General features: G+C 39.4%; 1 protein-coding gene across 1 annotated transcript; it reads left to right on the top strand.

Moving 5' to 3' along the window:
* Positions 1–1,892: 1,892 nt before the first annotated feature.
* On the top strand, positions 1,893–25,452 carry Znf599 (zinc finger protein 599). Its single transcript, XM_020154605.2, has 4 exons — positions 1,893–2,245; positions 5,064–5,190; positions 7,163–7,258; positions 18,914–25,452. The coding sequence occupies exons 1-4, from the start codon at positions 2,228–2,230 to the stop codon at positions 20,515–20,517; spliced, it is 1,845 nt and encodes a 614-aa protein (XP_020010194.1). The 5' UTR covers positions 1,893–2,227; the 3' UTR covers positions 20,518–25,452.
* The last annotated feature ends 1,703 nt before the right edge of the window (positions 25,453–27,155 follow it).

Below are 27,155 nucleotides of genomic sequence, written 5' to 3' on the forward strand. Positions count from 1 at the left end.
TTGGGCCAGGCTAACCTCACTCAGAGTAATGTTCTCCAGTTCCATCCATTTACATGTGAATGATAACATTTCATTCTTCTTCATGCCTGCATAAAATTCCATTGTGTATAAATACCACATTTATAACATGGGTGTGCAGGTGCCTCCAAAGTAACCTGAATCGCATTCTTTTGGGTATATCCCCAAGAGTGGTATTGCTGGGTCATATGGTAGATCTATGTTTAGATTTTTAAGGAGCCTCCAAATTTTTTTCCAGAGTGGTTGTACTAGTTTACATTCCCACCAGCAGTGTAAGAGAGTTCCTTTTTCCCTGCATCCTCACCAACACCTGTTGTTATTGGTGTTGCTAATGATGGCTATTCTAACAGGGGACATCCCTGGTTCTTAAATGTTGAATGTTAATGTTGAGTGTTACTGATATATGTAAATTACAAGGCTTTTGTCAGATTTGTGATCTCAAAATATTTCCTCTGAGGTGTAACTCCTCTTTTCATCCTCTAAACAAGGTCTTTTTAGAGCAAAATTATTGCTAAAGACCAGTTTATCAGTTATTTTCTATTATGTATTATATCTTTAGTACCATCTCTAAGTACTCCTCATTAAACCCTGCATCCAAAAGATATTTTCCCACATCTCCAAATTTATAGTTTTTCATTTTACATTTTATTTTGTAATATCCCATTTCTCCAGTACCATTTATTAAAAGGACTGTCTATCCTCCATTGAATTGCTTTTGAGAACTCTTGTCAAATATTAGTTGGCTGTACTTGTGAGAGGCTATTTCTGGGTTCTCTGTTCTGTTCCACTGATGAATGTGTCAATTTCTCTGGCAGGACCTTGCAGTCTTGATTTCTGTAGCTTTCTCGTAAATGTCGAAATTATTTAAAAGTGATTCTCCTCTCTTCATTCTATTTTTTCAAAACTATTTTAACTATTTTAGTCTCATTATCTTTTCATACAAATCTTGTAAGAGTCTTGCAACATTTACTAAAAAGTTGCTCTTAGTTTGATTTGAATTTCTATAAATCAATATGTCAGCTGCTTATCATTATTTTCTATGCCCTGGGCTGAGCATGTCTTAGTTGCCGCCCACGAAGTAGGTAGTACTGTTTTGCATATTCTCTAGAATTTAGTCCAGTTCTCAAATGTGTTGAACATCAAAATTCTCTGTAGGACTTACGCAGAGAAACTGATTTCGCGGGTCTGAGGTGGAGCCTGAGAACCTGTACTTCCAACAAATTCCCAGGAAACCCTGATATGGTCTGAAAACTACCAAGTGTAGGAACATTTAACTTTGTTAAATTAAAAAAATTTTTTTCAGCCAGGCGCCGGTGGCTTAGGCGGTAATCTTACCTATTTGGGAGGCAGAGATCAGGAGGATCATGGTATGGTTTGAAGGCAGCTGGGGGAAATTGTTCTCGAGAGCTTGCTCAAAAAAACCCATCACAAAAAAGGGCTGGTTGAGAGGCTCAAGGAGTAGGCTCTGAGTTCAAGCCCCAGTACCGGGAAAAAAAAAAGTTTTCATTCTTCTTAGAAATCTCGATTTCACGGATCAGAGAGATGAAGTGTCTAACAGTAGTATTCAGGGAGGAAAGTCAAGGAATGACAGACCCTTGAGCATGGGTCATCGTTTCAAGAGTCTTCAGAAAGCTTCTTGCGTCTCTTGGAAACGACGCCACGTCCTCTCTTTGGAACCTCAAGAGGCTCTTTGACAGAGAACTGGAAGTGCGCTCCAAGTTCCACGCGGATTCAAGTGCAAACCTACATTTCCCAGAAGGCAGTGTTTCTGCCGGAAATAGAGGCTGAACCAATGATGGAGAAGGGAGGAGCGTTTCCGAAGCTTCATGGGTGGGACTTCCGGCGTCCTTGTGGTGACGTCATTTGGTCGTGACTCACCTGTTGTTGCCAGCGTTACCCTGACTGGAACGCTGGGCAGCGGCCGCTCTCCGCACGAACTAGAAGCAGGACAGTAAGGAGCTTAAGGCCAATTCCACCTTTTGTGCGTTCAAGCCGTGACATCCCCCTCCGCCGCCTCGGTAGGGTTGCCGCCGAGCAACCCTGTGCCCACACAGCACCCGAAGGCAGTAGCGCCTTGAACCTTGTGCACATTGTGCGCGGCGGAAGCCGAGGACCTTAGCCGCCCGGAGCTGGAGGGAGGTTTCAGCCGAGGCCGCCGGACCGGCGTTTGTCGCCGTCACTCACGGCTTGGCTGCGTCCACCGGGTGTCATGGCGGCGCCGACGCTGGTGAGTGCGGGGTTTCTCGGGTTCCCTCATGCTTGGGTTGCCGCCCGCTCGGTCCCATCCGCTGTAATGCACAATACCTTGAAATTCTAGCCTTTTGATTCCCGTAGATCTGGAATTTGGGCAGTAGGCGGAAGGGTCACACGTAATCACTTCCAACCGGTATTTTTCAGTCCAAGTTAGGGGTCCCCATTACTGGCTCTGACCTTGAGCTTGTAGCCTTACTGCCCTTGGCCTCCGTTCCCTTGTATCTGAAATAACAGTGTTAATAGTTATATATTAAGGGAACTGGAGAGGGTACGCTTGTGATATGTGTCGGTGCTCGGCAGGACCCACAGAGCATCACTCTGCACGTCATTTTGGGGGAGAGATTCCCCAGCTCCTGCTGCTAACCTTAGGAGCTCACTCCAATGGGAACAGTCCCTCAGGCCTTCCTGTCTCAGGCTTCTCTGTAGCTGAAAGCTGAGGGAGAGAAGGAGAATCTCCAAGGCAGAGGTGAGTTGGGAACGGCATTTTTGGCATTACTGCTTCTTTGATAGGAGTAGACCGCCCCTCCTCAACACCCCCATCCCCACACACACATACAGACTAGAAGACTGAAAGATCACTGGATATGTCAGATGCCACGTGTTTATTACAAGTGAATCATGCTTGACACTTGACCATGAATCTGTAACACATTTATTTGTATTTGCAAAGCAACCCCATTAAGATAGTCTTTAATGACAAGTATACAGGAGTGTTTCCTCTCCTGGAATACACACACACACACACACACACACACACACACAGGCCTCAAGTTATTCTCCAACATTCCACCTTGTTTATTCTCATCGTAGTCCTGACCACCTTCAGGGCTTGTTTTATTTGTTCATTTTGCTTCACCTGGCCTGCTCTCTAACTTTATTCCAGCCTTGTACCAGGGTCCCTTTAGAGAGGTCTATGACTGACCTATATCACCACCACCCCCTTGTTCATATATTGTTGAGGATACATCCACACCCTGTAATAATGAGATCCTAGAACAAGGCAGGGCTGGTACCACATATTAAATAAGTGAGTGAAAGAGTCCACCCTCAGGAGCTCCCATCGTCCTTAAATTTAATCTCAACTTTCCACCATGACTGCAAAGTCTCTATTCCACCCACCAAGCCACATTCCACTCATCTCATTGCCCTGCCCTGAGGGCACGATGTCCTGAACATACCAAGCTTGATGCCCAGTTTTTTTTCACATTGTCCCCTGATCCTTGCTTGGCTGCCTCCTAGATGTGTGTGGTGCATTGAGTTTACCAAGGACGCTACAAGAGCGTATAGGAAAAGTTTTAACTAATAATTCTACTCACAGTAGGTTTTGTAACCCTAGGCATGATAACTAAAATAAACTTCACAAGGGGAGGTACAGGCCTTTGGTAGGTAGGCATGGGAATGAAAGAGATTTGGGGAATCTTCTTGACAAAGGGAGATGTATAGACAAAGGCAGGTTTTGTCAGAGGAGGCATGAAAGGACCTGGGGGGTTGCCAAGGGCTCTTATCATCCTCTGTCTAGGAAGCAGAGGTTGTGTGGTTGACAGATCTTCATCACACCGTCACCCATGACAGACATCATCCTAAAGGCTGCTGCACATGATCTTAAGAGCCATAGCTGGTATTGTCCTTGGTCATTTTTGTCACCTGGTAACATAAGTACCAATACAATACCTTAGAGAGGTATCCAAAAAGGAAAAGGAATAGGCTGCTGGTTACTTGTGGAATCTTCCAGTCAGGTGCAAGTCCTTCCTACAGCTTGAGAGCCCTGCCAAGCCTCAGGCAGCTGATGCCTCCTTAGGTGCCCTCCTGGGGCAAATGTTGAGGGCGCTAGACTTCTGTATCTATGGAAATTTTTCAGGAGTGGCTGAAATGCTTTAAAATGTAAAAATTAATGCAAATGTTTCTTGCCCTTGTCACTATGGCTGTGCATCTGTGACACGAAGGAAAGCATTCTACCCATAGTCCCTGGACCAGAGTGATCTGGGTTCAAATCCTGCCTCCTCTCATTAGTCATATGGATCTGAGTGACTTGACTGAGAACTTCAGTGGGCTGAGTGTGAAATGGAGATGATGGCATTTGCCTCACCAACCTGGAATGATCAGAAACATTTTACACATACAGATCTATCCCTATGACATGTGGCAGGCACTGCCCAGTTTGCTTTATGAACATTTTCTCTCTTTTTTTTTTTTTGATCAGTGTTGAGGATCACACTCAGGGCATTGCATATGCTAGGTAAGTGTGCTGTCACTGAGCCACATCCCCAGTCCCTTTAATTCCCACAATACTCTAGTGAATTAAGAACTATAGTTGTATTGATATGAAAATTGAGGCTCAGAGAAATTAAGAGACTTCCCCAGACCATACATGTGTTCCAGAGACTGGAATTATACACCAGGAGACCTGATGCTTTCACACAGCATCCAAAGACCTCAAGGGCAGGCAGCAGATGCTATAATCATTGTTTCAATTGTTGTCACCACCACTACTGTGACTCTTCTGATATCCCAGAGCACTTACTGGGATAAATCCATAAGGGATTAACATCATGTGTTTGTCATTCTCCAGTGGCTCCCCACATAGGAGACATTTCTCTCCCACACATTTACATTTTGTCAAAGGTACCATCTTCCTTCATTCTACACCACACAGCATGCTATTTCTCAGGAGGTGCTCACTGGTTCAAGTCTTCGGTCTCTAGACCCTTGCCAGTAAAAAAGAGCAGTAAGTTCGAATCTCATCTATTGGCCTCATAGTTAATAAAACAGATGTACCACCTCTGACTTTCCAGGCATTGGTATCATTTGAAGATGTGGCCGTGACCTTCACTGGGGAGGAGTGGAGTCATTTGGACCTGGCCCAGAGGATCCTTTATTGGGAGGTGATGCTGGAGACCTGCGGGCTCCTGGTCTCAGTGGGTAAGTTCTCATTTCACTTTCAAGTAGGATCCCAAAGCCTATTTCATTCCATTCTCTCTAGCAGTTTATGTTACCTTCCTGACCTCCACTGACAGTATCATTGCATATTCATCAGGAAGTGCTATGTAAGAAACCTAGTCCTTCTCAAAATCTGCATCCAGTGCCTAGCACCTATTGGCCCCATCTGAAATCTTTTTTCTAAGATTCCCATAAGAGGAACAGTGATTGGCCTAGCATTGTCAAGTCAAATGTCTTCAAAGTCCAATTAACAGGACCTGCCTGTAAAAGGAGGCTATCCAAGAAAAGAATGATTCATTCAGGCAATAAGAAGGTATGTGTCCTTCCTGCTCCTGATTTCTTTCTAAGCCTTTGCTAAAGCTTCTTTGGCCACAGGTACCTATACAGTTAACCCTTGTTTCCTAAGGTCTGTGCCTTGCTTCTCTTCTGATCCAAGAGGATGCATATGCACATTATCAAATGGTCTTGGTGGGCACCTGAGAAAGCTGTTCTTGCTTCCTTTCTGTGTCCTACCTCATACTTGTTAATTCTTGTCTCAGTGCTGTCTTTTACACTGCTATAGCAGCTCATTTCCCTCTCTGCAGCAAGAATTTGCCTCAAACTCTCAGCCTTGATACCAAGTGATTTTTTAATTTTTTTAATGGCGAGATTGGGTTTGAACTCCAGGCTTCACACTTGCAAAGTAGACTCTCTACTGCTTGAGCCATACCTCTAGTCCAAAATCATATCTTATTTAGGGTATTATGATTTAGCACCTGGAGAAACTTGAGCAGGCAGCACAAACTTGCTGGGACTTCATACCATTTTTTTTTATTTTATTATTTTTATTATCACATTTTACTAATACCTAAATGCAGTTGTGCTTAGACTAGAACTGGGAACATACACGTGTATTTTTTATATGTAACAAATAAATAAGTCCCAAGTGTTCTCCCACCTATAACTTTAATGGCCACTTTACTCAGAAACTGGCCTGAGCAGGAACTGAATGGAGGCCCAAGATCTCCCTTTTCCCACATGTCCAAATGGTCACCTCTAACATGGCTCTTCTAGGCTTCAGTCCTGAGTCTTCTCTAGAAGATCATCAGGGAAGTAAGTATAGTATTATTTTATGACAGTTGTGAATCATTGAAAAGAGACATTTTGAGTAACAGTACTCCTGGGGAGCCCAATATAAGAAGAGACCCTTGAGGGGACAGAGACCTTAATGAAGAACAGTCTAATTCACCTTTCCCACTGCTCCATCACTGAGCCAGGCCTGTGGCAGATATCAGTGAAGCATCACTAGGTGAGAGCAGGATGCCCTCTGGCCTGCTCTCTGAGATTTTTCCAGTTGACATTTCTCTTGGTCCTGCCACCTCAGCCACTGTCCGAATTGTTTTCTGTCTTTTAGCCATTTAGCAATGTGTGTTTTACTGAATATAACAGAAGATCCCTTCATACTGGTTTTATCCTGAAAAAATTTATTGTTTATCTAAGCAGAAGCCCAGAAGTGGTGTGCTCTGACATTAACAGGTGCCAACTCAGTTATCTATCTACTTTCACTCCTTGTCTGTGTCATGACTGCACCTTTGTGAGGATGATTCAGGAGCAGGTAGAGTGGGAGGCCCCACTCTTTCTTCAGAATGGGTAGCCAGCTAGGGTCACCTGCCTACATCAGACAGCTGACTACCAGTACATGCCATTCATCAGTGGATTTCATCTGATAGTTTTCAGTAATCACTGGGCATCAGTGTTAACTGGCAGCTTTAAAACTTACTCTGCTTTTGGAAGCAAATGTTGCTAGATAGTTCTGAAACACAAGGAAGTGGGATCCTACTGACTTTGATGAATTAGAGAAACGTTCCAGGGTGCGGGTGGGGCCTCTTTTCTGTGGCTTCATCCAGTGTGTTAATGGTATGTACTCCTTCCATCTTTACCTGTTTATCCATGCTCCATTTATTTCTCATGCCAGGGCATCCTGTTCCCAAGCCAGAGCTGATGTACCTCCTGAATTATGAGCAGGGACTATGGACAGGGAGAAGAGGACTCTCTCAAAGCACCTGTGCAGGTAAGTGACTGACAGTCCGGCACGGGGTGATAGCAGCTGCAGGCCAGTGAAGCATAACTGTGTCTGAACCTCCACAGACAACTTCATTTTGTGTCATGGAGCACTATGAACTGTGCCCCCTCTGATTTCCCACCCCTATGACTCACTCTTTACCTTTTTTTGGGTTAGAGGATGGCATATGGGTAGAATACTCTGTCCATAAATTATTTACCATTCATCAGCCTTTGGAGCCTGTGAAAGTTGCATGACCTCACTATGCCTTTGCTGTGCAAGTTGGGCTGAGTTAATGCTACCTGCTCTAAAAGATAAAAATCTTGGTAGCTCAACAGATTGAAGTATTTTTTCTCATTCATGCCATAGCCTATTGTGGGTCAGAAGGAAAACTCTGTACTATATGTCTGTTTAGGAATGCAGTTGCATTCTATTGTCAGAATATTACAGATTTTCCTGGCAAAGAGGAATAGGAAAGAAGGGAAGTAGTCATATTGACTTGCACATATATCACTTCCATATGCAGTTCATTGACAAGAGCAGGGTATCAGACACCATGTCATATCCGGCTCAGAATTGTGGTGTAGCTTTGTGCCCAAGGAAAAGAGCCCACTCAGTCTGCTAAACATAGCCTGCATTCAGAGAATGCTGTAATAATAGTTTCTGTATGATTGAATTGAGAATGTAATTACATTACGGGTAAATGCCTAGCACACTGCCTAACCCAGAGTGGCTTGACAAAAGTGACTTATTACAGTAATATTCTTATACTGTTTCTCCTAACAAATAGTGACATGTGCTACTTCCTTCCAGATTCAGAACTTAAGTCATTTCTTTTGCTGCAAATTCATACCTCCAACTAGACTCTGCATCCCAACCTTTCTTGCTTCCTCTTTCTCCAGTCATTTATCGACCTATCCATCTGCCCCTCAATTTGGGAATCAGAGGCTCAGAAGCAGTCCCTAGTCCTATTGTCTTCTTGTCCTCCCATCTTATTAAAATCTCAAGATGCCATGTTTGCCTTTATGAGTGCCACATTTGGTCTGCTGAGGGTGGCTAGAGCTATCAAGTGTGAGGATCAGTATCACTGCATACCCATGGGCTCGCCCACTGGTGTTTTTCAAAGCTGTTAGCTGGCTTCAGCCCTTGCCCCAATTCCACATCTTCCCTTAAATGCCTCAAAAGCACTCACACTCATCATACCTAAAACAGACCTTGTAATGTTACCCACTTCTCCTTTTCTGTTAACATCTCCTTTAATATATGGAGAAGGCCAAAAACAATGGAAAACCCCTCAAAGATCCATTTCCATCATACCCAACATCCAATCCATTTTGCATCATACAAATCTCTAATCCCATCCATCACCTGACCCATTCCATCAACTCCAGGACTATCACTCCTGGTTAAGCTGTTATCACCCTTTGCCTGCATGTTGCTAACAGATTTCTAACTGGTTTCTATACATCCATTTTTTGTTTTTCTGCATTTGTTTTGTTTTAACTTTTCAAAATTTATGTTTGTGTATGTGTGTATGGCTCCATTTTTAGGATTCATTAACAGTATAAAGGGGTTTCACATGAAAATTATGCGTAGATGCATACTGTGTATCTCGAGCAAGTTTACCCCCTCTATTATATTCCCTTAACTCCCTCTTTCCTCCCTTTTAAAAACAATTTGTGGTAGCTTTCTTTATGCTATCTCCATACATATAAATATATAACATATTTGATCCTCTTCACCTTCCTGAATCCTCTGCACTTCCCCTTCTCATTGAACCCCTCCACTGTGTCCCGTTATTGATATTTTTGTCATTTTATGCTTAGATTCTGTGTATGACCAAAAGCATGGTATTTGGCTTTTTGAGCTTTACTTATTTCACTCAATATGATCTCCACCCATTTTCCTGCAGATGGCACTATTACATTCTTCTTTATGACTGAGTAATACTCTATTGTGTATACACGCCATGTTTTCTTTTTCCAGTCATTGGTTGTTGGGCAGCTAGGCTGATTCCACTGCTTGGCCATTATGGATAGTGCTGCAATAAAAACGGGTGTGCAGGTGTCTCAGTACATATGTTTTTTAACCTCCGGTCAGTTCGATATGTTGTATTCACTTCTCTGTCCACTCACATGTTTTGTTAAATATTGCCACCTCCCCTGCCACTGTTTCAGCATGCTGAAAACAAAGCCTACATTCTTGTTTTTCTTGCTCTTTAATCCTTATTTGTCCACCTGGATCTGACTCTTCCCTGCAGCTTCCTCTCATCTCTTAAAGAGTTCTCATCCCCAGCTCTAGCTAATTTCTTCCACATAGTCTAGAATGCACCTTCTCTTAGCTTTCCAAGTGTATTAGTTACCTACTTCTGTGTAGCAATATTACCACAAACATTGAAGCTCTGATATCACTCACTTTTATCTCTCACCTGAGGATCAGGATCCAGGCACCTTAAGCTGGGTGCTCTAGAAAATGCAGTTATAGGCAGCTCACAACATCTCACTTCTAAAAATCAAGCAACTGTTTGATTGACTCCAGCAGGATAGGTGCTACCTTTTATAAAATTGCATACATTTTATCACATACATTCCATCACTTTTGCCATAGTCTATTCTTTATAAGCAAATCAAGGTCTTTGCTAATATTCAATTGGAGGGATCATAAAAGTGTGAACTTCATGAGATGGCGATCATGGGAAATCATCCTTTGATCTGACTGCTGCATCAGGAAATGAGCTTCTTCACTTACTACTGCTATATTTTCATCCCCTCATCATTCAACTGTTAAAAAAATGAAGTTTTTGATTCTTGGGGGAATCATGAAACTAATTTTTAAAATATGGGATGAGTGTGGTGACACATGCCTGTAATCCCAGCTGCTCAGAAGCAACAGATCAGGAAGACCTAGGTTCAAACCCAGCCCAAGCAAAAAGTTTGGCATGGTGACTCATGTTTATAATCCCAGCTGCATGGAAAACATAAGTAGGAATATTGACGTCCAAGCTGGCCCTGGGCAAAAAAAGAAAAAAAAAGTGCTTTTGGCTTTCCAGCAATACCTACATGTTGATTTTATTTCATCTGAACAAACCAAGCCTATTGGAGGGGTTTCTCATTCTTAGAAGTGGCATCTATACAAGTCCTTCCCTTTACTGTTTCCCCCCATTTTTGTACTGGTGTCATTTATAGTGAATATACAAATTTTAAAAGGCTCACCTCTGAAATTTTGAAATTATACATAGGGATGAATCAGAGAAACCATCACACATGTCAAGAAATACAGTATTTCTAGCACTTCACAGGTCCCTTCTGCTCCCTCTTTGTCAAAAACCTGTTTTATAAAAGTAACCAGTGTTTTTACACTACAGAATATGCTGTCATGTCTTTTTTTTATTAGTTTATATTAGTTTTACAGAGGTTCACTGTGATATTTTCATACATGCATACATTGTACTTTGATCAAATCCATACCCTCTATTACTCTTTCCTATCCCCACCCTTTTTTAAAAACCATTTTAGCACATTTTATTCTGTTTTCATATATGCCTGTGAAGACATTCAATCATAATCTCCCCTGTCACCTTCTCCTCTTGCCCTCCCCACTGCCACTGGTTTGTACCCTACAAACAGTCTCAATTTTATACTCATGTCATTCACTTTTTCCTCCTGTCTAGATTCCACATATAAGAGAGAGCATGTGGTATTTGTCTTTCTCAGACTAACATACTTTCTTGCAAGCAACATTGCTTCATTTTTCTCTGTGGCTTAATAATACTCCATTATATATACATATATATTTTCTTTATCCATTCATCAGTTGGTGGGCACCTAATCTGAGTCTGTGGCATGGTTTTTGTGAATAATGCTGCTTTAACATGGGTGTACAGGTTTTTCTAGTGCATGCTGACTTAACATTTCTTTGATCTACGCCCAGAAGTGGTATAGCGAGATAATGTGACAGGTCTGTTTTGAATTTTTGAGGAACCTCCATACTAACTTCCACACTGGTTGCACTGGTTCACGTTCCCGCCACAATGTGTAAGTGTTCTTTTTCCACATCCTTGCCATTATATGTTTTTGCTTGTTTTCTTGATGATAGCCATTCTTGCAGTAATGAGGAACAATTTCGGTATTGTTTCAATTTACTTTAGCTTTATGGCTAAAGGTGTATATTTCTTCACATATTGACCATTTTGTACTTCTTTTGAGAATTGGCTATCCAATTCATGTGCCCATTTATTAATTTGATTATTAGTTTGATGTTTAGTTTTTTGAGCTCTTTGTATATTCTGGTTAGTAATCCTTTGTACGATTAATAACTGGCAAAGATTTTCTCCCATTCTATTTGCTGTCTCTTCATTCTAGTAAATTGTTTCTTTTGATGTGCAGAAGCATTTTGATTTGGTGCAATCCCATTTGCCAGTTTTTGCTCATTTCTTGAGCTATTGGAGTTCTATTCATGACTTGTTGCTTATACCTATGTTTCCCAGTGATCCCCTCTGTTTCCCTTTTAGTAGTTTCAAAGTTTCAGATCTTACATTAAGATCTTTGATCCATTTTGAATTTTTGTACAGACTAAACATCAGAGATCTAGCTTCAGTCTTCCACAGGTGGATATCTGGTTTTTTTTAACATAATTTGTTGAAGAGGCTGTCTTTTCACCAAAATATGCTCATATGGCTGTGACTTTGTGGGCTTATTTCTGGGTCTTCTATTCTATCCCATTGGTCTACATGTCTGTTTTTGTTCCAATACCTTGCTTTTATTGTTACTGTGGCTCTGTACTATAACTTAAATCAGAGATATTAATACCTCCAGCATTGCTGTGTTTCCTTAGGAGTATTTTGGCTATAGAGAATTCTATATGAATTTTTGTATTGATTTTTCTGTGAATATTGTCATTGGAAATTTGATGGTGACTGCATTGAATCTGTGGATCCCTTTCAATAGTATAGTCATTTTCTCAATATTGATTTTGGCCATCCATGGACATTTGAGATCTTTCCATCTTTTAATATTTTATAGTTTTCACTGTAGAGGTCATTTACCTCCTTAGTTACGTTCCTTTATGGCTTTTATCATGAAGGAGTTTTGAAATTCCTCAAAGACTTTTTCTGCATCTATTGGATGATCATGGGTTTTTTTTGTCTTTAGTTCTATTTATGTGCCGTATTATATGCATTGAGTTGTGTCGTTGAACCATCATTGCATCTCTGGAATGAAATCAACTTGACCATGATATATGACCTATTTAATGTATTGTTTAATTCAGTTTGTGTTTTATTGAGAATTTTTTAGTTTATTTTCACCAAGGGAGATTGGCCTATAACTTTCCTTTTTGGTTGTATTCTTACCTGGTTTTGGAATTAGGATAGTAGCTTCATAGAATGAGTTTTGTAGCATTCCTTCTCTTTGTATGTTTTGGAATATTTGAAGGAGCCTTGGTGTGTGTTCTGCTTTAAAGGTCTGAGAGAATTCAGCAGCGAATCCATCCATTCCTGGGCTTTTCTTGGTTGGGAGACTCTTAATTTCCTTGCTCATTATAGATCTGTTTAACTGGTTTATATCAGTTCAATTTTGGGAGGTCATACGTGTCTAGAAATGGATCCATTTCTTCTAGATGACCCAATCTTTTGGAATATGTTTTCATCTATTATCTGTTGTAGCATCCCTTTCTTCATCTCTCATTTTATTAATTTGGATTTTGTCTTTCTGTCAGTTAGTTTGGCTAATGGTCTGTCAATCTTGATTTATTTTTCAAAGAGCCAGCTGTTTGTTTCATTAATTCTGTGTAATTCTTTTTTTTTTTCTTACCATTTGTATGAGGATATATTCATTGTACAGGGAGGATTTATTGTGACAATTCCAAATAGCCTTACATTGAACATTGGTTAGATCATTCCCACCATCTTCCCCCACCCCCTGCAATCTCTCTCCACCCAACTTAAAGAAATTGCAAAAGCTTTTATCATTCTATTTCATATATGTATATGAAGCTAATCAACATATCCTTTCACCTTCATGTCCTCCATTCACCTTACCCCCTCTCACAAGTACCTCCCCACACTGTACCTATTTTAAAGTCCTGTCTTTCACTTGCAATTGTTCTTTTTGTCTTTATTTCTGCTGTTACTTTTATTATTTCTTTCCATCTAGTGATTTGGGATTTTGATTTTTCTTGTTTTTCCTAAGGCTTTAAGGTACATCATTATTTATTTGAGTTTTTTTCTACTCTTTCATGTAGGTACCTATAGTTGTAAACTTTCCTCTTAGCACTAGTCTTGCTATGTCTCATTGGTTCAGTAGATTGTGTTTTCATTTGAGTTAGGAATTTTTAAATATCTCCTGATTTCATTAACGACCTACTGATTAAAACTGTATTGTTCAATTTTCATGTGTTTGAATAGTTTCTCTTATTATTTACTTTTTGTTTTATTACATTGTAGTCTGTAAAGATGCAGGATATTGTTTCAGTGTTTTGTTTTTGTATTTCTTAAGTCTTGCTTTTTAGGCTAAAACATGTTATGTTTTGGAGAAAATATCATGGGTTGCTAAAAAGAATATGTATCCTGCTGCTGCTGGATGGAATATGCTATAAGTTCATTTGGTTTTTTGGCCCATTTGTTGTTTAATTCTCAGATATCTTTACTGATATTTTATCTGGATGATCTATGTATTGGTGAGAGTCTGGTGAATTTGGACCTATCTGTCCCTTTATGTTCAATAATGCTTGTTTTATGAAATTGGGTACACTAATATTTGTGCCATATTTATTTAGAATCATTCTATCTTCTTAATGAATTGTTCCCTTTATTAGAGTGTAGTGACCTTCTATGGCTCTTCTGACTAATTTTGGCTTGAGTTTTCTTTGTCAGCTATGAGTATTACTATTCCTACTTGCTTTCAACCTGTTTCCTTGGCATATTATTTTCCATCCTTTCACCTTTAGAATGTGTGTATCATTGCCTGAAAGGTATGTTTCTTATAGACAACAAAAAGTTGGATCCTGTTTTCTAATTCAACTGTCCATTCTGTGTCTTAGGATTTTAGAGTTAAAACTATTCACATTTGGAGTTATGATTGAGAAGTTTTACTATTTCCTGTTATTCATTAATTTTTTTTTCCAGGTTGATTCGAGTATTGCTTATTCTTCTCTTTTGCCCTTATTTATCTTCAGGATTTGTTGGTTTGCTAAGTTGAACATATTTGATTCTTTCCTAATTCTTATGTCTTCATCTTTTCTTGAAATTTATTCTTTCCTCGGCTCTTGTGTTTGTGACTGTCTTTCTTCCTCCTCTGTGTGTGTACTATTCCCTTAAATTGTTAGGGTACGAGGCCGGCCACCTTCTGAGAGGACAAAGGACACTCGAGACAAAGGAAGTCACAAGGCGAGGTTTATTTCTAGCCGGCTAGGGTCTGAGCATCCGCCTGACGCAGCAGGTTTCATCAAGGACCCTGAGAGCAAAGTTTAAGCAGGTCTTATACTCTTTATAGCATCAATCATCGTCACATAGGAATTCCTCATGCCCCTGGGGTCACATTTTCCTGATCTTGCCCACATCCTGGTGGTGGGGTAATATTATTTATTGGGAACTGGGGAAACACCAGAGGCTTACTTCTCAGGTTACAAGGAATGCGTTCTCCCATAAATTAGGGGCTAGTAGTGGAATAGAAACCTAAGGTTTAGATAAGAACAGCAGGGAGTCCTGCTTTGGAAAGTTTATTTACAAGTGGAGACAAAGAAAGGCAGGAATGGGTGCTTATCTCTGCATGGTGCCTTTCATCTCTGCCGAACTTTTGCATGGCTCTAATGAGCAATTCCTCACAGCTCTGTCCGAGGTTACAGCTTTTAATTGACAGTTTACCATGTTGTACAACCCTGTTTCAAGGCTATCTTCCTCTTCATGAGGTTACCCAAGGGTCGTGCCAGTTATAGCTGATTTCTAGGCTAGGTGGGCTGCCAGTTAAAGTACCCCAACAAAATATCTTCTGCAAATGTAATGGGCATGGATTGTACTTTTTGGATTATACTTCATCTGAAAGGTCTTTATTCCTCCTTCAGATTTGAAAGATAATGTTCCTAGATATAGTAATTTTGGTTGATTATTATTTTCTTTCAGAGCTTGAAATGTATTCTTCCATGCTTTCCTGGCTTTTAGGGTTTCAGGTGATATATCTGAGGTAATTCTTATGTATTTACCTGTGGGGAGCAGATTAAAGCCTATGAAAACTCATTAACAAGGTGAGATACAGTTAATTACTTTTACCTGTAGACCAAAATAGGCACAGCCCCCAGCCACAAAACAGAGAAAGGCAGAACATCTGTTTCTCCTGAGTTTTATTCAGAGAAGCAAGTTTTCTCCTGTTACAATGTCACGCCCCTTCCCATGTCTCCACTGTTTGCTGATATAAAAGACCCCTGAAGGAGGAAGAGGGGCTTTTGCTTTTTGCTTTTGGGGGCTTTACTTTGGGCTTTTGCTTGGCTTTTGCTTTGGGGGGCTTTACTTTGGGCTTTTTGGTGTGGGAACCTTTTGGAAGGGAAATGAATTATTGAAGGGAAAAATTGCTGACGGGAAAAGAATTGTTGAAGGGAAAATGCTAAAAAGGGGTTGATAGAAAGTCTGCACCAAGAACTTTAACATAGGCTTCAGAAAGCAAAGCTGAGAAAGAACTTCATGCATAGGCCTTTGGAAAGCTAAAGCTAAAGAAAAGCCAAAGAGAACATGGGACAGTGCACAGTGCAAGTCTAAGGACTGAGACCTGAAGAGTTATGCAAATGCAGGTTGTAGGGTGGCTGTTTGCAAGTTTGAGCACCTATGCTGCTTTCAGAGAGCTAAAAAGAGATGCAAGCCTGGGGGCAAAAGACTTTTAGAGCAGTTAAGCTAAAGATAAGCTAAGAGCAAACATAGAACAGTTTTAAGAGGTTTTAAGGAAGGTTTTAAAGAAGACTTTAGAAGCAAGGTTTTTAAAGAACTGCAAGGAGTAAGGCCTTAAAGAATCAAGATAGAGAAAAGAAGCACTGAGGGTTGTGCATCTCCAGCTGAGCTTACAACACACCTGACCCCAACTTTGTCTGTCTATCTTGTGTCTTTTCTAAAATCTCCTGTCACCCTCAGTTAAGCCCAGTTAGGTCCAGTAACACCAAGGAGCTAGAGAAAAAGCTCACTCCAGCAAGGGAGGGAGCACAGGAAACCGCCCTCTTCATTTACCTTTTCAGATAATTTGGCATTTTTTTCCCTTGTAGTTTTCAACTTCCTTTCTTTGTTCTCTAGTCTTAGTATTTTAATTATGATGTGGGATGGTGAGGTTCTTTTGTGGTCATGGCTATTGGGGTGCTAAATGCCTCCTGTACCTGGGTGTCTATATCTTTCCTAAGATTTGGGAAATTTTCTGCTATGATTTTAGTTTCTGTGCCTTTAGTTTGTATCTCAGTTCCTTTTTCTATCCCACATAGTCTTGGGTTGGTGCTCTTAATCATGTTATGGAGTTCTTGAAGGTTGTGATCATGCTTGATTATGTTGTTGGTTTTTTTCTTTATTGCCATCTGTATGCAGTATTTTCTCAGTCTTACCTTCAATACCTGATATTCTTTCTCCTGCTTGATCTTGTCTACTAGTGAGCCTGTCTACTATATTTTTTATTTGATTTATTGAACTTTTTGTCTGCAACATTTCTGGGTTGGTTTGTTTTTTTAGAAACTAAATTTCCTTGCTGAATTTTTCAGCCATGTTGCTAATTTTCATGTCCAGGTATTGAATTGACTTCCTTACTTCATTTATCTGTTTGCATTGACTTTGAGGTCCCTGATCATTTTTAAAAGTAAAGTTTTGAATTCTTTATCCAACATTTTAGCCACTTCATTATCTTTGGATTTGATTAAGTTCTTATGAGCTAGGAGGATTGATACTGCCTTGCTTTTTCTATTACTCTGTTTCCATTTTGTGATTTGTGCATCTGTGGGTAGCATGGATAGCATTTCTTTGAACTGTTCAGATGAAGAAAGAGTTGACAGCAGTAACAATTCAATAATTTAAAAATAAACTAGAATGTTAAATGGAAACATCAACTACATCCCCAGTAAGGTGTAGAAGAAAGAAACTAGTATTCTTGTATGGAAAATGTGGAGTTTACAAATTACTAATGGTATATGTTTTAAAATTTTAAAGAAGGGCATGGGGAAAGGAAGGAAGCAGAAAGGAAGAGAAAGTGGGGAGAAGTATATGGATGAAGGTATAGGAAATAATATTGTAAAACAGTACAGTGTAACTATTATAGAGGAAGACAGAATAGTTGGGGAAGTAAAGAAAATAAAAGGAGATCCAGTCTCCTGGTTCTGAGAGGGGAGTGGATACAGGCTAGGCCTAGTCAAGGCAGTAAGTAAGCATTTTCCCCCAGTCTCTGGCCCTTAGAGTTGTCTGTGGTTCCCCCGATGACTTCAGTACCAATTCTCCTCTGGTCACACAATTAACATCATGGTACAGTCTGGCACCATGAGAGGCAAGGGTTCTGAGTGTGGGCAATAGCCCTGTGTGGGTCAGCTATGGGCTCACAGCATCAGCTGCCAGGGGGAGGGGAAGTTGTTGGTGGGGTTTATCCTCTAATCTGGGTGGATAGAGCTCCTGCAGTACTATAGCAATAGGCAGCTCTTGATGGGTAGGGATGCTTTGGGTACATTTGGCAGCAGCTGGAGGTAAGGAGGTTCCTCACTCTACCCAAGCCAGAGCTTACTGCAGGACGCTTATCCTCTTCACCCATGTGCACTAAGCAGACTCTTCAGCCATGGGACAGCATGCACCTCACACTGTCACAGTTTTGTGTCTTAGAATCCAGGTCCAAGTGAGTCTCTGTGGGTACTTGGCTTAGTAAGTACCTGGAAGAAATCTTTCAGGGTTGAAAATGTAAAAGAAAAATATGAAAAAAAAAAAAAAAGGAAGCATCTTCTACTATTAGCAGGCTGGTTTGTTATGACTTCTAGATAAATTCACCTCTATGACTCTGGTCACTGACTCTGCTTTTGTATTTTGTGTAGGAAATTTTATAAATTGTATTGTAAATATACATTTCTAACTCTCTATTCTATTTTCTTATATCTGTTCCTACTCCAGACTTGATGTATATAATGCATATAATTGATGTATAATAATTTCATCATAACAAAAATTCCTCATGGCAAATTCCCATGTTTTCTTATACACACACACACATTTTATTCTTCAGGATACCATAGTCTCTGTAAATTCCACAATCACTTTGTCAGTGTCTATTAAAAAACCCTACTTAAATGTTATCTGGTGTTGTATTAAATTTATAAATGAATTTGGGCAAATTAACAGATTTATGCTAATCTCCCTTTTCACATTGACTTTTAGTGTGTTGAGTTTTACAGTTTTCTTCATCTGGATGTATTGTTATAGCACCATAATACTTCCTTTCTTAGAGACTTTAATTACAGTGGAGTCTTTCTTCTGCATACATTCCCCATTTTGGAGAATGAAAAGGACTGTCCACTCCAGTATCTGTGTCTTCTTCCAGCATTTCCTTCTGAGTTTCCTTATAAAGATGTCTAATTAAATTCCAAGGATCAAGATCATTTTTCTACTAAAGTGGTTATTTTGTTTGTTCTGTTTATATAACTAATACATGCCTGTATGTGTTGGATTTCCTTCAGGTAAAAAAGCAAAACCTGACACCACAGAGCCTACTGCTTCTCACCTGGCCTTCTCTGGAGAATTCCCTTTCCAAGAACTACTGACACGGAAATCTGCAAAGGATTCTATTTTGAGGCAAACCGAGGATGATGAAAGGCTACCAAAAATGTGTGATGGGAACTTGAGGCCAGGAACAGAGCTCTACCAGGAGACCTGTGTTGGAAAGTTGCGCCATAACCATAATGATTTGGAGATAGATGATGGTCTAAAAGTCTGCCAAGAGCAAGTCACTCCCCGAGATGGTGGTGTTGAACATGACTTCCAAGCACCAGGAAAAGACTCTGTGACTGAAGCAAGGAGCAACCCCTACAAGTGCAAAGAATGCGGAAAACGCTTTAACAAGAATTGGGCCCTGCTTCGGCATCAACAGATTCATACTGGAGTGAAGCCCTATGAATGCAATGAGTGTGGGAAAGCCTGTCGCTATATGGCTGACTTCATTCGACATATGAGGTTTCATACTGGCGAAAAACCACACCGGTGCATTGAGTGTGGGAAGGCCTTCAAGCGCAGGTCTCACCTCACAGAGCATCAGCGTGTTCACACTGGAGAGAAGCCCTATGAGTGCAAAGACTGTGGTAAAGCTTTCAGCCACCGCTCTTCTTTTATCCAACATAATTTGACCCACAGTAGAGAAAAGCCCTTTTTGTGCAAAGAATGTGGGAAAGCTTTTTACTACAGTTCTTCATTAGCACAACATACAAAGATTCATACTGGAAAGAAGCTGTATGAGTGCAGTGAATGTGGAAGGGCCTTTACTCATTGCTCCACTTTGATCAGGCATGAGAGGACCCATACTGGGGAGAAGCCTTACGAGTGCAAAGAATGTAGTAAAGCCTTCACCCACCACTCTTCTTTTATCCAGCATCTTATGACCCACACAGGAGAAAAACCCTTTTTGTGCAAGGAATGTGGCAAGGCCTTTTGTGACAGCTCTTCCTTAGTTCAACACATGAGGATTCACACTGGTGAGAAGCCTTACGAGTGCAGTGAGTGTGGGAAAGCCTTTACTCAGTGTTCCACTTTTATCAGGCATAAGAGGACACACACTGGGGAGAAGCCCTTTGACTGCAAGCAATGCGGAAAGGCCTTTTGTGTTAGCTCTTCATTAGTTCAACACATGAGAATTCACACAGGTGAGAAGCCTTACGAGTGCAGTGAATGTGGAAAGACTTTTACTCACCACTCTGTTTTTCTCCGACATAGTAGGACCCACAGTGGAGTGAAACCCTTGGAGTGTAAAGAATGTGCAAAAGCCTTTTACTACAGCTCTTCCTTCATTCGACACATGAGGATTCACACTGGAGAGAAGCCCTATGTTTGCAGAGAATGTGGAAAAGCCTTCACCCAAACTGCAAATTTTGTCCGGCATACTAGGATCCACACTGGAGAAAAACCCTTTGAGTGCAAAGAATGTGAGAAGGCCTTTTGTAACAATTTTGCCTTAACTAGGCACATGAGAACTCACACTGGAGAGAAACCCTTTGAATGCAGTGAATGTGGAAAGACTTTCAGCCACAGTACATCGTTCACTCACCATCAGAGGATTCATACCAGGGTTTAAAAGATATAAGAACACCTGCTGCAAGTCTGTCCCCTCAATCAATTTGCATGAGCACATAGTGCTGAAATATCTTTCTTTTTGTTCCCATGCAATGCACTGTATGATGTTTGCCAGGCAAGGTGACTCAAGCCTATAATCCCAACTACTTTGGAGGTAGAGATCAGGAAGATCATGGTTGGAGGCCCACCTGGGCATAAAGTTAGCAAAACCCCCCTTCTCGATCAGTAAGCTGGGTGTTGTGGCCTACTGTCTGTGATCTCAGTTTTGGTCAGACGGCATAGGTAAGAGGATCATGGTCCATAGCTGGCCTCAGGCAAAAACAAGACCTTACCTGAAGAGTAACTAAAGCAAAAACCATTGGGGATGTAGTTCAAGTGGTAGAGCATGTACCTAGCAAGAATTAGACCTTCAGTTCAAACTTCATTACCACAAAACAGCTAGAGAAAGAAGGAAGAAGGAAATAGAGATAGAGAAGGAAGAAAGGAGAAAGAAAGAGAATCTTTAATACAACTATTGAGGAAAGTCTTTTGCCAGAGAAATATTTTACTCACTATGAGAGACTTCATACTGAAGGTGAATATCATAATTGCCATCCTGTGAAAGCTTTTTGCTGTACTTGTTATCCTAAGTATTATATTAGAAATCAATCTAGGCCATGCCTAATTCTACATCTGAGAATCATCCAGAAGAGAAACACAGTGGATATCGTGCATTTAGGTAAAATGTCAGCAACAACTTTCCTTTTATTTAAAATAAAAATGAGCTTCCATATTTTAAAGAAAAGAGAGATGGGGGAATAAATATATAAGGGAAAGGAAGCGAAATATATGCATGACATCTGTCCAATTTCCCAATCTATGACAGTTTGTCATGACGTGGAGATGAGAGATTTAAAAAGTCCTCATCATAAGATGTGTTTTTTAAAAACCCTGAATCAGGAAAGTTGGACATTTAAGAGCACTTTGCCAACATTACTTAAAAGTATTCTTCTAAGACATTGCCATTTCTATGCCTGCAAAATACAAAGTCTTCCATCTTGAAATACTTAAACACATGCACACATCTGTACATTTGCAGTGAATTCTTGTTATTTGTGGTAGTTATATCCTGTGAATGTGAAACACACTAGATTCTAAGTACTAAACATTTTTTGCTAGCAGAAATACAGGGTTAGTTTCCTATAAGCCTCTGGCCCAAATATTTTCATCAACCAATCAATACATAAGTTTCTTACGGTTTTTGTATTTGAAAACACCTTACCTGATTAACATATATTTCTTACAAGCTTATAATTGCTATTTTTACAATAAAATAATGGCATTCAGTGTGATGAACTTTAGTATATTGTTTTTGTATGGCTTTGACACAGTTATATATGTACATGTGTACAGTATCATGTATAAGAAACAGAACTATGAACAGTTGTCTATACTTCAGCCATGCAAATAAAGATAGTCTAATAAAGATTCACTAAATGAGGTAACTAAGATTACATTTCTACTTTTGATGGAGCTGCAGGATGTAAAATGGGATGGCAGTCTGTGGTTAAACCTATTGACCTTGGCTTGATCTGAGACAAAAGAAAAAGTGTGTTGGAACTTATTTTGCATAAGAAAGCATTTATTAGCATAACCTGTTCATATCTATTAGTGCTGCCTCAAGAGTTGACTCAACATATGTTAATAGCATCAACAGTTTTCCTTCTTGAACTGGCTTCAGAAATTGCATCAGCCATGTCTGTTTGGCTTTTCACCTTAAATGTTTACAATCTCACTGAAAGGGACTGCAGTGAGTTTAGAAGCATCAATTTCCAGTTGTACTCAAGATGCACTCAACATCACATTCTTAATTCATGTCATTTAAGGTTTTCCCAAAGCAAAATACTATTCTGATATTTTTGCTGCTTAAGTCAGGCTGTATTATCACTGTCATCGTCAGTGACTTCAATGGCCCATTTTACATCTCATCAATATCTTTGTTAGTGAGTTTTAATGAATTTGCCAAAATTTCATCCATGTCTTCACATTTTCCATGCAGTATACATTCTAATTGATACTGTGCTTTAAATTTTCTGTCATTGATATTTTTCCAACACTCATTCAAAATAGTTTGCTTAAGCTATCCCAAGCTATCCCAGCACATAACATGACATATAATGACTGACTTCCATTAGTCTGTCATGGTGGACCCTTGTTAGTGTTGAAAGCCTTTCATGCCTTAATGTATAGCTCCCTCAGATTGAAGTAACTTCACAGCTTTTAATTGTATCCTGACTGAGAAGGTGAAGGGCTGATGGAGTGACTCAAGTGCTATAGTGCCTGCCTAGCAAGTGTGAGGCCCTGAGTTCAAACACCAGTACTGAAAAAAAAAAAAAGAGAAGTTGGATAACAAATACAGCATGAGGGAGCATGAAAAGAATGTCTAGGTTTAGGTGAGAATTTTCAACTTCTTTGCAGTATACTGAGTACTAGGGCATTACCAAAAATCAATAAAAACCTTGAAGGTAAGGTTTTTGCATTAAATGTATCATTCAACTTCCTGAGTCAAACAGTTACGGAACTGATCCCCTATTTCTGAGGTCACCTATGCTGTTTTCTACTTTCAGTGGACTGGACTACTCAACATTTTTCTCTAATTCCCTATGTATTTGGTACCTTATATACCATTAGGGGTTTGAACTTAACATCATCATTGGTGTTGACACAATAACCAGTTTGCATTATCTTTGAATGATTTAGACTTTGGAAGCCATTTGTATTGTATAGGTTCATTGCCAATGGTCCGTAAAATAATCCAGTAATTTATATCTCTTTTTCCACATAACCTTTTTCTTGTTTAGTAGTTATCATTTAGGTATATTTACAGTCTTCTGATCTGCAGAACCTGCCTTGCATGCAAGTTTAACATCTTTTACACTACATTGCCTTTTGAAATGTGTGACACACCAGCACTAGCTGAAGGATTTAACATTTTCCTGACCTGATTCTTATGACGATAAATTTCTTTGGCTTTCAACTTCACAGTAATCAGTAATCCTGTCCTCTTTGCTATTTTATTGGTCATTATTTTATAAGTACACAAACTTAGACCTCTTATGTTTCCCATAGATCCATCATGCACTGCAGATTTTCTTTCTTGGTGCTAAGGATTGAACTCAAGGTCATAAATATGTTAGGCAAGTGTTCTATCGATGAGCTACAATTTTGTCCATATAGATGTTACTTTCAACACTTTCTGAACTCCGTACATTCAAGTGAATTTTTCCTGTTTCTGGTTGTACTATATTGTTAATTTATAAACAGCAACTGACAGCAAACAACAATATAACACCTGAACCTAGCTCATTTAACAGTATAAGTAAGTCAACAGAATGAAGCTTATGAAGAAGGCAGAAGTGACTTTGGGAATGTGAGAGGAACAAATGGCAGAAGTAACTTTGTCTTAGATTGGAGGGACAGGAAGTCATCCTTAAAAGTGAACATCTAAGGAGATAAAGGAGCAGGCCTCTCACCACAATAAAATGAAGTGATCTTTCTCCTAGATAAGGAAGATAGGGAAGCATCTTTGAAAACAAAAATCCAAAGAGATGAGAAACGGGCTCCTCAAGGAAAACAACACAATCAGCAGAAAAAGAATTCAAGTCATTCAAAGTATGTCCTCAGGCCACATTAAAATTCTATACATCAAGGAAGAAATCTGCCAGACATAGTAGCGCTCACTTGTAATCCCAGCACCCAGGAGAATGAAGATGTTTACTTTTAAGGATGCCTTCCTGTCTCTCTCATCTAAGATAAAGTTACTTCTGCATTTGTTCCTCTCACACTGCCTTTTTCTTCCCTCACTGTGTTACATAAACTTCATTCTATCAAATTACCTAAGTAGCCACACAAATTCATAAACCAGAGTGTGGTTAGTTTCAAATAAGACATTTTTATTTTGAAAATAAAATTGAATTTTAAATAATTTCATTTGAATTATAGATAATATTCTCATAATGAAATGTTACTTGTCTTTCAGGTTTTTTTCAGTGATGTAAAATGTAACCGTTTTATATGTCTCATTTGGCATATAAAAGCAGGTGGTTGGCAAAGTTTGGCTCCCAGGTTGCAGTTTTCTAACCCTGATACACCGCTGTAACTTAAAACAGTTCACTGTGTGATACTAAATATAAATACTTCACAATAGTATATTTCTGGGTTTTTACTCCCATTCTTGGTTCCATTAATGTTAGATATTTTACTGTCTCTTTTCAGTACTGGGGTTGAACTTGGTCTTGCACATACTAGGCAGATGCTATACTACTTTAGCCACTCTACCAGCTGAATATTTTACTTCTTTATGTCATAAATCCTGCTGTAAATGGTGTTATTTAAAATAGTGGTCAAGGGGAGGAGTGAGGAGGACCTTTCAGGTGTGGGTTCCAATCCCGATAGCAGGTTTTGCCTGGGAATCTCTCTCTCACCCTTCCCCCTTCCCTTAATGAAATAAATGCTCCAAGCAAGAGTTTACAGCACAATAAATAAAACAGTGGTCATCTTTCAAAAGATTTGAATACTAGGAAATGAAATCTTTAGATTACCAGTGTAATTGTGTCTTATGCTCTTCATTCTTTAGGTTTTCCCTTGTCATTTCATGTATCATTTTCCTTCTGATTATTTTCTATAATACTGAATTTTTTTCAGGCTTGGTATATCTGAAATGGTTTTTATTTCACCTTTGTTTTTAAAATACATTTTTTCAATTGCTTTTTTTCTTTTAACACCTTACAAATGTTGTTCTGCTATGTTCTGGCTTGCATTTTGGCCAACATGGAATCTTCTTTCTTGCCATTTTTCTAACTTTGTATATAAAGTGACATTTTCCCACCTCTGATTGTACTTAAGATTTTATGTTTATCATGGTATTAAAATTCAATTACAATGTGTTTGGTGAGTTTTTCTTCTGCTTGGTAAGACTTCTTGATCTTTGGTTTATATTTTCTAGCATTTGAAATATTCACCCAATATTCCTTTAAATCAAATTTCTGTTCTTCTGCCTCTCTTCCAGTGCCTTCAATTACATGTGTTTGTTCTTTGATGTTGTCTCGCACCTACGTTTTTAGGCTTTTTCTCCACAGTTGCATTTTGAATAGTTTGTACTGCTACATCTTCTAGTTTAATTTTTTCTCTGTAATGTTAATCTGTCTATAATCCATCCCTTATATTTCATTATCATAATGTATAGATTTTAAATCTCTTTTAATTAGATTAGGCCTTCCTTGTGTTTTTCATGTCTTTATTTAACACATTCAGTCTTTCTTCTAGCTTCTTGAATACAGCAATCTTATTTACAGATTTACTTCACGTGGTTTTGTCCAAATGCAGTAAAAAAATTCCTAAGCGTGTGCTCTACAGTTCAGTTGATGCAGAGCAGTTCTCAATCAGTTCCTTGTTATTGTTAGTTTTGGTTAAACTCTTGCATCCTTAGCATTCATAGTTTTTACTCAGTGGTGGTTTCTTTGGAAACGTGTGTGATTACCAAGGGTCTATATTTTTCTATCTTAATATCATCTCCTTTTATTGTCTTTGTCATTCTGAGCTTATTTTGAGTGATTTATTTTTCTTCACATTCTAGTTTATACTTTTCTGCATTTGTATATCTATTTGTTAGTCAGTTTTATTGTCATTGTAACCAAGTATGTAAGAAACTGAACTTCTTTATATGAAATTATATTTTAATGAATATCACCTTGATTGAAATAATGGTAATTATACTTGCCACTTTAAATTTTTGAATTTAATGTGTACTGGTTTACAAAGGGGACTCACTGTGGCATTTGACACATGCATATATTGTACTTTGATTGGATTGACTTCCTGTGTTGCTCTGTCTTTTCCCTGTCTCCCATCCCAACTACTTTTCAACAGCTCTCAGTTGATGGCCTTGTGCCACCTTCATACATAAACACATGCATTTTCATATTGTTCATCGCCACCCCCACCCGTCATTCTGTTTGCCTCTGCCACCTTCTCCTTGCCCCCCAGACAGTCCCTCTATTGCAATTAGGTCTAGATTTCACATATGAAAGAAAATGTGATCTTTTTCCTAAACTTGACTTAACTTTGCCTAATTTCATGATCTTCAGTTCCATCCATATTCCTGCAAATTGTGTACTTTTATTCTACTTTATGGTTGTATAATACGCCATTGTGTATATATACCACATCTTCTTAATCCAATCATGGGTTGAAGGGCATTAGGCTGGCTCCATACCTTATCATGAATAGTGCTATGATAAACATGGGTGTGCAAGTGTCTCTGTTGTATCCTGACTTACATTCCTTCAGCTATATGCCGAGGAGTTGTATCACTTGATAGTATGGTTATTCCATTTTTGGTTTTTTGAGGAACCTCCATAGTGGCTGTACTAATTTACATTCCCATCAACAGTGTAGAAGGGTTCCTTTTGCCCCACATCTTCACAACATTTGTGGTTCTTTGTGTTCTCTCTCTTTTTTGTGTGTGTGGGGGGGGGGATCATGTTTGAACTCAGGGCATCATGCTTGCTAGGCAGGCACTCTACCACTTGAGCCATTGAGCCACTCCACCACCAGGCCTATTGTTTGTATTCTTGAAAATAGCCAATGTGAATGGAGTGA

The sequence above is a fragment of the Castor canadensis genome, chromosome 16 (genome assembly GCF_047511655.1).
Source record: "Castor canadensis chromosome 16, mCasCan1.hap1v2, whole genome shotgun sequence".
NCBI classification, from domain to species: Eukaryota; Metazoa; Chordata; class Mammalia; order Rodentia; family Castoridae; genus Castor; species Castor canadensis.

What these genes read in the sequence shown, in the direction of transcription:
- Znf599 (XM_020154605.2), top strand. An exon ending in CGGGCTCCTGGTCTCAGTGG is followed by an intron (nt 5,191 to 7,162) that starts GTAAGTTCTCAT and finishes TTCTCATGCCAG; the next exon opens with GGCATCCTGTTCCCAAGCCA. An exon ending in CTCTCAAAGCACCTGTGCAG is followed by an intron (nt 7,259 to 18,913) that starts GTAAGTGACTGA and finishes GATTTCCTTCAG; the next exon opens with GTAAAAAAGCAAAACCTGAC.